This window comes from Protopterus annectens, chromosome 1.part1, assembly GCF_019279795.1.
Source record: "Protopterus annectens isolate FY-2018-M chromosome 1.part1, PAN1.0, whole genome shotgun sequence".
Classification (NCBI taxonomy): Eukaryota; Metazoa; Chordata; order Ceratodontiformes; family Protopteridae; genus Protopterus; species Protopterus annectens.
The window spans coordinates 1145278665-1145292530 of NC_056726.1; the positions used below are offsets into that span (position 1 = coordinate 1145278665).

At 43.5% G+C, this 13866-nt stretch overlaps 1 protein-coding gene across 1 annotated transcript in view; it reads right to left on the minus strand.

Moving 5' to 3' along the window:
* LOC122815764 (deleted in malignant brain tumors 1 protein-like) overlaps positions 1-13866 on the minus strand; it is a 671312-nt gene that overhangs the window by 461763 nt on the left and 195683 nt on the right. The window contains exon 4 of the mRNA XM_044088533.1: positions 10097-10429. Within this exon, the coding sequence (XP_043944468.1) occupies positions 10097-10429 (333 nt within the window). The remainder of the gene's footprint in view (positions 1-10096; positions 10430-13866) is intronic.

Consider the following 13866-nt stretch of genomic DNA (forward strand, 5'->3'; position numbering starts at 1 on the left):
GTTCAAATGACAAATTCACCACCCTAACAGGTACAGGCAAGAAGAATCTGAGGGTATTGCTACTCAATGCTAGAAGTCTAAACCTCAAAATGCACTATCTCAAGGCACTCCTTAAAATGGAGAACATCGACATCTGTGCATTGACAGAGACATAGTTCAAGGCTCCAGAGAGCACCCCTGCATTACCAGGCTATAATTCATACCACACCTTTCGGCTACCTAACCTGGACCTAAACACTAAAGGTGGAGGTGTGTCCATATTCATTAAGGATATCCACACCTCCAGGCTAGTTGCTCAGCATAATGCATCCGAGTTTATCCAAGTGCAACTAACTCTGGGCAAGACCGCAATCCAAATTGTAGCTTGCTACAGATCCCCACCATGCCCCAGGATTCCCACTCCTCATTTTTTAATACACTGGAAACTATTAGGGTACAACCTAACACCCTAATAATGGGCGATTTCAACTACCCTACCATTAACTGGAAAAACTACTCATGTACCAACTCTTGTGGTCAATGTTTTCTGGAATTCATTAATTCCAATGCCATGGATCAACTTATCCACACCCCAACCAGGGCCAGCAATATCCTAGACCTGGTTATTACCAAGATGGGCAACCGGTGCTCCACAACAGAGGTTAATTCCTCGTTGGTCAGATCCGACCATAAGCTAATCATCCTAGGCATCTACATCCCTCCCCCACCCCCATTAGGGAAACCACAGTAAAAAATTTCTCCAAAGCCAAAATCATGCTTCTTAAGACAGAAGTGGCAAACTTCACGACACCCATGCTGACGGACAATAGAGGTATGACTGCTGAATCCTACACAAATGCACTTTATAAGCACTTACATGAGTGCATGGATTGTGCAATCCCTAACAGAACCAAGATGCTATCCTCTTAAAAAAGGAAGCCAATCTGGTGGTCCCCTGCCATAAACAAACTCTACAACAGAAGAAAGAAACTGCTGCAAAAAAGAGTAAAATCCCATGATTGGAGAAACTCCCTGGTCAGCTTCAGTAAGAAGCTGAGATCCCTCATAAAATCCTCCAAAGCTAGTTATGAAAACAAAATCACCACTGACTCTAAAGACAACCACAAAGTATTCTATAGCTATGTCAAGAATCTCAATGGCAACACTCAGATTTGCTCTGAGTTACAGCACAATGGCATGAAATATACAGAACCAACGGATATTGCCAACATTCTGGCAGATAGGTTCAGTGCTAACTTTACTCCTCTGTCATCCCCTATAGCGCCCATCTCTATACCAGAAGAATGCAGAGTTCCTGTAATCATGGCTGCACAGGTAAAAAACACACTATCCAAAGCCAAGAACACAGCATCCATGGGACCTGACGACATCCCAGGCTGTGTTCTACATGAACTACAGAACGAACTTGCATCCCACCTAAGTACCATGTTCAATCATAGCCTCACCTCAGGCTATGTGCCCATTGAATGGCGCACAGTGACAGTTATCCCACTCCACAAAGGGGGAGCCACAACAGACCCTGGAAATTACCGCCCCATTAGCCTAAAGAGCCTGGTCTGCAAGGCTATGGAGCGTATCATTATGGAACTTATAAACAATGACATTGGTCATCTCCAAACTCAGGACCCCACCCAGTTCAGGTTTGTAAAAGGCAGATCATGTCTCCTAAACCTGATAGATTTCTTTGAAGCAGTCACCAAAGCTGTAGATGAGGGTAAGGTGGTTCACACAGCCTATCTAGATCTCGCCAAGGCTTTTGACACCATCCCCCATTCTGGAATTATAGATAAACTCACTAAACTAAGTATAAATCCCTATGTTACAAGATGGATTGCAACTGGCTCACTGACAGAACCCACACTGTGAAAGTAGCAGACTCCAAATCCAGCTTCAGACCAGTGACAAGTGGAGTACCACAGGGTTCAGTCCTGGGTCCTCTCCTGTTTGCTATCTACTTCTCTGAAGTACAGGCCAACACAGAAGGTCTTTGGCTAATGAAGTTCGCAGATGACTGCAAACTAGGAGCCATAATCAAAACTTCAAAAGATGTAGACATCCTACAAAAGGGCCTTGCTGAGACAGATGCCTGGTGTCAAAGCCATGGCCTCAAGCTCAATGCCAAAAAGTGCATTGTCATTCCTTTTGGTAAAAACTCAGTACCCATGAACTACCACATAGGTGGTAGTCTACTTAACACCGAAAGTGTGATAAGAGACCTTGGGACACAGGTGGACAGTAGTCTCTCCTTTGATAATCACATCAGCACAGTAGTCAGGAAATCCTTCTATATGGCACACCTCATCACAAAAGGTTTCTCATCCAGGAAAAAAGAGGTCATTGTTCCCCACTACTCGTCACTCATTAGACCCATTATAGAGTACAATGCCCCTTTTGGTATGTACCTCACAAGACATCTACAACAACTGGAAAGGCCACAGAAATACCTCACAAAGAGGATTACCGGCCTCAAAGAGATGCCCTATGCAGACCATCTCAAAAAACTGCAGCTTTACTCTGTTGCATATCGCCTACTCAAAGGCGACCTCTGCCTAACACACAAAGCTATGTCAAACCCAGAGCTTTTAGACATGCTCCACTTAAAGAAATCCCAATCCCTATGAGCTACACGCTCTAGGGACCTAAACCTTGTCACCACAATAAACAGAACATGCTGGAGGGATAGATTCCTGTCCCGGAGACTTCCCATACTCTGGAACAAACTACCTATCTATATCAAACAAAGCTCCTCATTAGCACTGTTCAAGAAAGATCTTGATGATTGGATGGGAGATAGGAAATTCACCTCTGGGATCACTTCTGTGGCTCTGCTCGACAGTGGCACAGAAAAATAATTTTCTTGGGTGATGAAAGCCATCGCACCTTTGGCTAGGCTTATATAGGCCCTAGGGCCAATAGCCTAGTACCTACCTAGGAATCACAGCTTTAGAGAGAGGAATGTTCTGAGTGGCTACATTATCTGCTATTCTGCCAGATTTAAGGTCCTGAGTTGGCTGTGCAGGATCTGATTGTTTTGCTGGGTCAGTAAGTGAGGAATTTGAGGCAATGTCCAGGCTTGACCTTGAGACAAGCTCTTTAGTATTGGGTACCAGTGCAGGCGTGGCCAGTCTGGGGCAATCAGTATCATTTTTGGCTTCTCTTGTCTGACTTTTAGGAGTAACTTGGGGAGGAGAGGCAGTGGAGGAAAGACATATACTGTTAGGTTTTTCCAGCTGAAGGATAAGGCATCCACTTTCCATGCTTGCTTGTGATAAGTCCTTGTGCAGAATCTCTGTAGTTGGCAGTTGTGAGGAGAGGCAAATAGATCTATGTCTGGGCATCCCCATTTCCTTGTTATCATGCTGAAGATTTGTGGATCCAGTTTCCACTCGTGGGGATCCATGAGGTTTCTGCTTAGTTCGTCTGCCAGAATATTTATTTTTCCTGGCAGGAATTGTGCTTGCAGGTGAACTTGAAAAGTCAATGCTGTGTCCCACAAAGTCATAGCTTGTCTGCAGAGGGGGTAGGAATGTGTGCCTCCCTGCTTGTTTATGTACCACATGACTGTAGTATTGTCCGTCTTTATCAGTAGTTGTCCTGGATGAAGTAGATCCTTAAAAGCTGTCAGGGCATTCTGAACAGCTAGCATCTCTTTTTGATTGATATGAAGATGCATTTGGCATGCGGCCCATGTGCCCTGAATACATTTTCCTGCCATGTTGGCCCCCCAGGCATAATCCAATGCATCTGTTGTTAGTGTCTGCCTGGCTGTGGGTAAAGTGAATGGCTGCCCCTTGTTGTGGTGACAGGCCTGTGCCCACCATTGAAACTCCTGTTGCAGGCAGAGAATGAGAGTAATTAATGTTTTCAGGCTGTGGAAATGTTGAGTCCAAACACTTTTTAGATACCATTGTAGTTTCCTCATATGCAGTCTGGCATATGGAATTAGCAGAATGCCATGAAGCCCGATGCCTGCAGAATTTTTCTTGCAAATAACTAGGTCTTTGTTGACAACATTTTGAAGTAAGAAGTCAGATGCCTTTGTTTGTCTGGCATGAGATAAGCCATCTGGGAAGATGTATTTAAGCTTGCACCCAGGAATATTATCTCTTGAGAGAGTGCTAGTTTTGATTTCTTTTTGTTTACTGTGTACCCTAGGCAAATTAATAATCTTTTTACAAATGCCAGATGCTTTAGTAGAATGTCCTTGCTCTCTGCTTGAATAAGGCAATCGTCCAGGTAAGGATATATTTGAATTCCTCTTTGTCTGCAAAATGCAATTACTGGTGCCAGGCATCTTGTGAAAACCCTGGGTGCAGTAGATAAGCCAAAGGGCAGTGCAGAGAATTGGTAGTGCATTGAGCCAGCTAAGAATCTGTGGTATCTTCTGCAAGATTGTCGATTGGGACATGCAGGTATGCCTCTTTTAGGTCCAAAGATACCAGCCAAGCCTTCTTGCCCAGCATGGGCAGAAGCTGCTGCAGAGTCAACATTTTGAAATTTGGAACATCCAGAAATGTATTTAGAATAGACAGGTCCAGTATTGGTCTCCAGGCTTTGTCCTTTCTGGGTACCAAGAAATGTCTTGAGTAAAATCCTTGTCCCTGCTCGTGCTGTGGTGCTCTCTGAATGGCCCTCATGTCCACGAGGGATGAAACTTGCTTTTATGCCTCTGCCCATTGATTGTGTGGCAAGTCTGGCATACCTTTTGCCCTTGGCAGGGTATGAAAGTGGAACCTGTAGCCCTGGGACACTATATTCAAGACCCATTTGTCCTGGTGATCATGTGCCAATTTTGAGAAAAAAGTGCTAATTTTCCCCCTAAGGGGGCTGCCAAAACATAAGTGCTTGGTGTTGGCAGAGGAAAGTCATTGGGACTGTTTCCTGTATGGCTGTGATTTGTCTTCTCCACTTTTGGAGGTAAAGGCCTGTATGAGCGTTGGGGCTGGGATCTGCCTCTGGGGCATCTGTATCTGCCTCTTTGTGGCTTGTCTGACACTGGAAAGGACCAGTTCTTTATAGGCCAGTTCCTGCTAAATCTGGGTGGCTGCACTTGTAAGAAATCCTTTACTGTCTGCATAGATTTTGCTTTGTCCTCCATTTTCTTCAAGACCTCCTCTGCTTTAACACCAAATAAAGTATCATGCTGTAATGGAGCATCTAATAATTTTGCTTTGACATGATCAGGCAGATTCTGTTCCTTTAACCAAGCATGCCTCCTAATGACAGATCCCGTAACAGCGGCCCTGCAAGAGGCTCCAGAGAATCAAAACCACATTGCAAAGTATGCTTTCCCACTTGTTCAGTTGCATGCAATAAATCCTGCATTTCCTTATTTTCTGCACATTCAGAATTTGTCAACATTTTCTGTTTAAGCAGTGACATTAAATATTGCTGATATTTAAGCATATGAAATTGACAATTTAAAGCCCTCACAGCCAAGGTAGTGGAAGTGTAAACCTTTTTCCCCCCATCTGTCTAGTGCCCTTGAATCCCTATCAGAGGGGATAGGGTTTTTTGCAGTGGAAGCCTTGATCCCTTTGGGACCCTTAGAAATAGTTTCTGGATCAGCAGCAGGGTTTTTATAAAGAAATGTATGTGAATCTGGAACCCTGTAGTATCTGTCTGGCTTAACAGGTGTGGGGGGTAAAGAGTCAGGAGACAGGCCGGACTCTGAAAATACATCATCTACAATGTCTAACACAGGGGGAATAGCAAGATGCCAGTGCTGAGGTAGTAAAAGAAAATCTCTGAGCCTTTTCTTTGATTCTGATTAGTCCTGGCTCTCCCAGTGGAAGTGCTCCCTCATGGTATGCAGGGTTTCCCCAAAAGAATAATCCTCAGGAGGAGAGGCTGAAGGGATAGATTCTTCAGCATCAGAATCCTCATAGGGAGGAAGAGAGTATTCCTGTTCAGAAGAGGAGTCAGAGGAAATGAAAACCTGATCTGAGGATTCATATTCTGTCTCTTGCCTAGGCCTCTTATCTGGAGGGGGATGGGAACCCCTGATCAAAGTAATTAGGTCTTCCGCCATTCTGAGCATCTGTTTTTTAAGCATGGAGGCCTGTCCATGGGCTTGCTGAACTTGTTTCTTTGTCTTTAGTGGTGCTTTAGTCTTTGCCTTTGAAACTGTAGTTGGTTTTACATATAACTGTGTAGGCCTGAAAACACCCTCAGAAGCTGATGCCTGCTCAGCTGCTCCAGACCCATCTGATGGAATATTTTCCGAGTGTCCAATACCTTGAGTTTCCAGTGGCCTAGTCGGCTCCACGTGGGAGTCGGAAGCGGCCTGCGGCTCTGAGGTAGCAGGCGTCAGGGGCTGCGAAAGCACCTCACTGAGAACCGGCGACTGGCTTAGAAGAAGCCGCTTCGTCAGTTTTGGTCCTCGGATGCTTGTCCTTTTCCTTTTCCTTGCATTTCTTGTGAATTGTGGTAGTCGGATGGCTGTCCAACGACATTGTATAATTAAATCTTTGGCCAAAATAGTGAAATGCAAAATCGTACCAACGCTTAATAGTGCGTTGGTTAAATCTGGCACAAAACCTACAATTAGCAATGTTGTGATCAGGGCCTAGGCAAGGAATACAATAAGAATAGAAGTCTTTATGAGGTATTTGCTTCCCACAAGAAATACAGTTATTAACTTTTTCTGATATCGGTCTGGAGCAAGAAAAAAGTTTCCCCAATGGGGTACTTAGCTTTAAATGAAGACTTTGGATCTGAAATTCGAACATGAAAATCTCAGGAGTCGGCCGACCGGCACTTGCGAACTGCTTCTGCTTTAGGCACCGTGCGGCAAGAAAGACTGAAGAAAATGGCATCGGCTGCATCTTTTATACCCCTGGTGCACTGACGTCAGGGAAGAGGCAACAGCAACCAATGCCGGACCAAGACTTTGGAATTCAGGCCGACTGCGGGTAGCCTGCCAGCAGGATAACCCAATAGCAATGACTGCAACAATGAAAGACAATGAACATCTGAAACCTGGTTCAAGGCTCCAGAGAGCACTCCAGCACTACTGGGCTATAACTCATACCACACATTTCAGCCACAGAACACGGACGGAAGCACAAAAGGAGGAGGTGTATCCATATTCATCAAGGATACCCACACCTCCAGGTTAGTGGCACAGCATGAAACCTTTGAGATCATCCATGTGCAGCTAACATCGGGCAAATCTGCAATGCAAATTGTGGCCTGCTACAGATCACTCTCCATGACCCAGGACCACCAGTCCACCTTTCTGGAGACAATGGAAAACATGAAGGTCCTACCGCACACCCTGATTATTGGGCGATTTCAATTACCCTACAATTAACTGGGAAAACTACTTGAGTACAAACTCCCAGGCCCAGCGCTTCCTGGAATTTCTCAACTCAAATGCCCTGGATCAGCTGGTAAACTCCCCTACCACAACATATTGGACCTGGTCATCACCAACATGGGTGACAGGTGTTCTGTACCGGAGGTCAACCTGTCACTGGTTAGATCAGACCATAAACTAATCACCCTGGATGTCCACACCCCACCACCATCCCCAACCAAGGAAACCACAGTGAAAAACTTTTCTAAAGCAAACTTCACCTTACTTAAGGCAGAGGTGGTAAGTTTCACAGTCCCCACGCTAAAGGAAACACTGTCCAAGATGCAGAATCCTTTACAATTGCACTCTATGAGCACCAACAAGGATGCATGGACCATGCCATCCCTAGCAAAACCAAGACTCACTCCCCTAAGAGAAGGAAACCAGTCTGGTGGACCCCTGCCATAAACAGGTTATACAACAAAAGGAGGAAACTAGTTCAGAAAAAAAGCAAATCTCAAGAAGGAAAGACATCCCTGATAAGTATCAGTAAGAAATTAAGGTCCCTCATAAAATCATCCAAGGCTAACTTTGAAAGAAAATAAGCCAAGGATTTGAAAGATAACCACAAAGCCTTCTTTAGCTATGTCAAGAATCTAAGTGGAAACTTGCAGATATGCTCTGAGCTAGTGCAAAATAGCACAAAATATACTGAACCTACTGATATTGCCAACATCCTGGCAGATAGATTCAGTGCAAACTTCACCTCCCTTTCACCTTCAAAAGGGCCCACAATAATACCAGAAAAGTGTACTGCCCTGGAAATCACAGAAGCACAGGTGAAAACAGCCCTTTCAAAAGCCAAAAACACAGCATCAATGGGGCCAGATGGTGTCCCAGGCTGCGTACTGCACGAACTACAAAATGAACTAACCCCCCCCATCTATACATGCTGTTCAACCTCAGCCTCTCCACAGGTTATGTGCCCACAGAATGGCGCACAGCAAAGGTTATTCCACTCCACAAAGGAGGGGCCACAACTGACCCTGGTAAGTATCGCCCATTAGCCTGACTAGCCTTGTCTGCAAAGCTATGGAGCGCATTATAATGGAACTCATTAAAAAAGACTTGGAACCTCCAATCACTTGACCCGACCCAGTTCGGCTTTGTTAAGGGCAGATCATGCCTACTAAACCTGGTTGACTTCTTCGAGACAGTCACCAAGGCCATAGATGAGGGAAAGGTGGTTCACACAGCCTACCTTGATCTCGCCAAGGCTTTCAACACCATTCCTCACTCGAGTATTATAGAAAAACTTACCAGCCTGAACATAAACCCCTACATCACAAGATGGGTTGCCAACTGGCTTACAAACAGAACTCACACGGTAAGAATAGCGGGGCTCCAGGTCCGACTCTAAACCAATCACAAGTGGTGTCCCGCAAGGCTCGGTTCTGGGACCCCTACTGCTCAGCATATATTTCTCAGAAGTACATGCAAATACATGAGGACTATGGTTAACCAAGTTCACCGATGACTGCAAACTGGGAGCAATAATTGACTCTCCGGCTGACACGGACATCCTTCAAAAAGGCTTTACTGAGACAGACACCTGGTGTCAAAGTCATGACCTCAAGCTAAATGCCAAAAAATGCATAGTCATCCCGTTTTGGAAAAACAAAACACCCACAAATTACCACACAGGCAGCAGCCCCCTTAATACAGATGAGGTAATAAGAGATCTGGGGACCCAGGTAGATAGTAATCTCTCCTCTGACAATCATATTGCCAAAGTAGTTAGGAAATCCTTCTATGTGGCCCATCTAATTACTAAGGGGTTCGCATCTAGAAATAAAGAGGTTATAGTGCCCCTCTACACATCATTCATCAGACCCATCATAGAGTACAATGCCCCATTTGGAATGTACCTCACAAGACACTTCCAACAGCTGGAAAGACCACAAAAGCACCTCACCAAGAGGATTACTGGCCTCAAACATATGTCCTATACAGCCCGACTGAAAAAACTCCGTCTGTACTCAGTGATATATCGCTTACTCAGAGGTGATTTCTGCCTGACTTACAAAGCCATGTCCAACACAAATTTGATGGACATGCTCCACCTAAAGAAATCCAAGTCACTGCAATCCACATGCTCTAGTGAGCTAAACCTCGCCATAACAATAAATATAACATGATGGAAGGATAGATTCCTGTCACAGAAACTCCCCATGCTTTGGAACAAAATTCCTAACTACATTAGGCAGAGCCCCTCACTAACACTCTTCAAGAGAAACCTTGACGAGTGGATGGGTAATAGAAAATACACCCCTGGTATCACTTCATTGTCTCTGCTTGACAGAGGCTCAGTTAATTAATCAATGGGGCGGCGAAAGCCAACACACTCTGGCTAGGCTTATAAATGGCCTCGGGCAGATAGCCTAGTACCTACCTATGAACCTATATACTATTTGAGTAGAGTGCTTTGTCTACTGAAACCTGATTCACTGGAAGCATCTGAAATAAAAAGAAAAATGCACTTATAGGAGAATGAACCTTAAATGTATAGTTTCTGATGTAAAGATAGTTAGTAGACATGAAGAAACCCTATCATAAATGTGTCTGACTCCATCCCAGTTATCAATCCTGGGCATAATAAAGTCCTCCTTTAGAGGATTAGATACCAGATTTAACCTTTATTAGTTCAGTATATGACCTTCACATTCAATAAGTTTAAGGCATATCATACTAAATTATGTATTCACATGAAAGTGCACTAATTATAGTGATACATACCACTGCAGTTTACAGCTGGGTAGATCAAAGATGGATTTCCAACAGGCTCAACAACAGACTGTGGGCAGTAAGATAAGGAACCTTCAGTCCCATTGCATTGTATATCTAACACAGCTGATTTATGTCCATATTGAATGTAGGTTGATGCTGCGATTACAAATCCACAACCTCTCTGTCGGCAGACAACTTTTGCATCCTTAATATCCCAGGCAACAACAGGAACAATAACATAGTTCCAGAAATACCAGTAGTTATTTGTGAATGCAAACGCCACATTGCCTGTGCAGTAGTCTCTTTGATATATAATATTCGCACCGGATGCTATTTGGCTGCCTGTGGGGGGGGGTGAAAAGAAAATGCTGTGACATAGTCTGGCATATTCATTTTTTGGTTCTAAAAAACCAGGACAGCTACAGTCATTCAAGTTGCAAATGGTCACAAATGGAAGTTCACGCTGCTAACAGGATACTTATATGGAATACATGTTTGAGCACCTGTGAATAGCAAAACCAATTTGTGCTGAAATTAAGGTTTTATGACTTTTAGCACTACCTTACTTTATACTTCTTGACAAAACAGAGTGCCTGTTTATAATCTCTCTTGATATAACTTATTTTTACTTTGTTTTCCTTGGGACATCTGAAGCATGCTTTATTTAGTATTATTCCTTCTCAGAAATGAACAGTAGTATTATTAATATATGCAAACTGTACATGCAATGATAATCCTAAACAAGAGATGTATGCAACAATACATAGCTCTACGAATTAAATGAGTAACATTCTGAGCAAATGTGGCTGAAATGCAAATACAGCTTCAGATAAATTATTAAGCTGAAAGAGATTTGCACAGCCTTTTAAGTTAGACTGTGGTAACAAAATATGAAGCATAATTTTACTTACAACAGTAAACCGCAAGTAGTTCCCCTAAAATGACCTGACTGAAACATGTTTTGTGTGTTTAAGCTGTTGTTTATTAGAAAGTATACCTGTTGTATCTCTCTTTTTTCAGTTGAAAATTGGAACAATAGAAACTGATGGTTCATAAGTAGCAGGCTAACTTACTTTGCAAGTCATTTTAAACCTTAACAGTGTCCCTTTCAAGGGTGAGAACCAAATCCTATATGTTACGTCTGTGAGGTAAACACCTTAGTTATTACACCAATCCCCAACCCGAAAAGTATCTATAAAATGGATTCAAACTCTGCATCACCTGTCTTCTTTCTCTAACATCAATGCCATGCCACAGAGAAAGTTTGTTGAGTCAAAAACTGGAAGCAACCTGTCAAAAAAGATACTATCATACCCTACTAGCAGACAGTATTTCTCACCACAAGCATGTCCTCATCCATGTACTTTCTGCATAAGCCCATGCTTTTATCATAACTAACCATAAGCCCATGCTTTTATCATAACTAACCATAAGCACATGTAAAATCAGCTAAGAGGCCTTTATTATCTAGTTACCTGTGAATTGCATTTACCTTATTACGTTATTCTATCTATCATATATCATTTTTAACCATACCAACCAGCAGCAGTAAAAAAATAAAAGCAGCCTTAGGTGTTATCTTATGCTTTTATCATAACCAACCATAAGCACAAGTAAAATCAGCTAAGAGGCCTTGTTCTTAGTACCCTTGTGAATTGTTTTTTTCAACCTTTATTTTATATCTCTATCATGCTTTTTATCATAACTCACCAACCAACAAGTAAAAAAGCTAAAAAGAGGCCTTGTTATCTTAGTACCCTGTGAATTGCATTTACCTTCACGTTATTGCTATCCCTCTATCATGCTTTTATCATAACCAACCATAAGCACAAGTAAAATCAGCTAAGAGGCCTTGTTATCTTAGTACCCTGTGAATTGCATTTACCTTCACGTTATTGCTATCCCTCTATCCTAGGTTCATTGGTAGGTACTAGGCTATCTGCCCGAGGGCATTTATAAGCCTAGCCAGAGTGTGCTGGCTTTTGACACCCCATTGATTAATTAACTGAGCCTCTGTCAAGCAGAGCCAATGAAGTGATACCAGGGGTGTATTTTCTGTTAACCATCCACTCGTCAAAGTTTCTCTTGAAGAGTGTTAGTGAGGGGCTCTGCCTAATGTAGTTAGGAATTTTGTTCCAAAGCATGGGAAGACTCTGTGACAGGAATCTATCCCTCCAGCATGCTCTACTTATTGTTGTGGTGAGGTTTAGCTCACTAGCGTGCGTAGCTCGCAGTGACTTGTATTTCTTTAGGTGGAGCATGTCCATCAATTCTGAGTTGGACATGGCTTTGTAAGTCAGGCAGAGATAACCTCTGAGTAAGTGATATGCCACTGAGTACAGCCAGAGTTTTTTCAGTCGGGCTGCATAGGACATATGCCTGAGGCCAGTAATCCTCTTGGTGAAGTACTTTTGTGGTCCTTCCAGCTGTTGGAAGTGTCTTGTGAGGCACATCTTAAATGGGGCATTGTACTCTATGATGGGTCTTAAGAGTGACGAGTAGAGGGTCACTATAACCTCATTATTTCTAGATGTGAACCCTTTAGTAATTAGATGGGCCACATAGTAGGTTTTCCTAACTACTTTGGCAATATGATTGCCAAAGGAGAGATCACTATCTACCTGGGTCCCCAGATCTCTTATTACCCCTTCTGTATTAAGGGGGCTGCCACCTATGTGGAAATTCATGGGTGTTTTGTTTTTCCCAAATGGGATGACTATGCATTTTTTGGCATTTCGCTTGAGGCCATGACTTTGACACCAGGTGTCCATCTCAGTAAGACCCTTTTGGAGGATGTCCATGTCAGCTGGAGAGTTAATTATTGCTCCCAGTTTGCAGTCATCGGTGAACTTAGTTAGCCATAGTCCTCCTGTATTTGCCTGTATGTCTGAGAAGTATATGCCAAACAGTAGGGGTCATAGGACCGAGCCTTGCGGGACACCACTTGTGACTGGTTTCGAGTTGGACCTGGAGCCCGCTATTCTTACCATGTTAGTTCTGTCTGTAAGCCAGTTGGCAACCCATCTTGTGACGTAGGGGTTTCTGTCAAGGCTGGTGAGTTTTTCTGTAATATCCAAATGGGGAATGGTGTCGAAAGCCTTGGCGAGGTCAAGGTAGGCTGTGTGAACCACCTTTCTCTCGTCTATGGCCTTGGTGACTGTCTCGGAGAAGTTAACCAGGTTTATTAGGCATGATCTGCTCTTAATAAAGATGAACTGGGTTGGGTCAAGTGTTTGGAGGCTTCCAATGTCTTTGTTAATGAGTTCCATGATGATGTGCTCCATAGCCTTGAAGACCAGGCTAGTCAGGCTTATGGGGTGATAGTTACCAGGGTCAGTTGTGGTCCCTCCTTTGTGGAGCAGAATAACCATTGCTGTGTGACATTCTGTGGGCACATAGCTTGTGGAGAGGCTGAGGTTGAACAGCATATTTAGGTGAGGGGTTAGTTCATTCTGTAGTTCATGCAAGATGCAGCCTGGGACACCATCTGGCCCCACTGATGCTGTGTTTTTGGCCTTTGAAAGGGCTGTTTTCACCTGTGCGTTTGTGATTTCCGGGACACTACACTTTTCTGGTATTGTTGTGGGACCTTTTAGAGGTGAGAGGGGGGTGAAGTTTGCACAGAATCTATCAGCCAGGATGTTGGCAATATCAGTAGGTTCAGTACATTTTGTGATATTTTGCACTAGCTCAGTGCATATCTGCGAGTTGCCACTTAGATTCTTAACATAGCTAAAGAAGGCTTTGTAGTTATCTTTTTAATCCTTGGCTATTTTTAT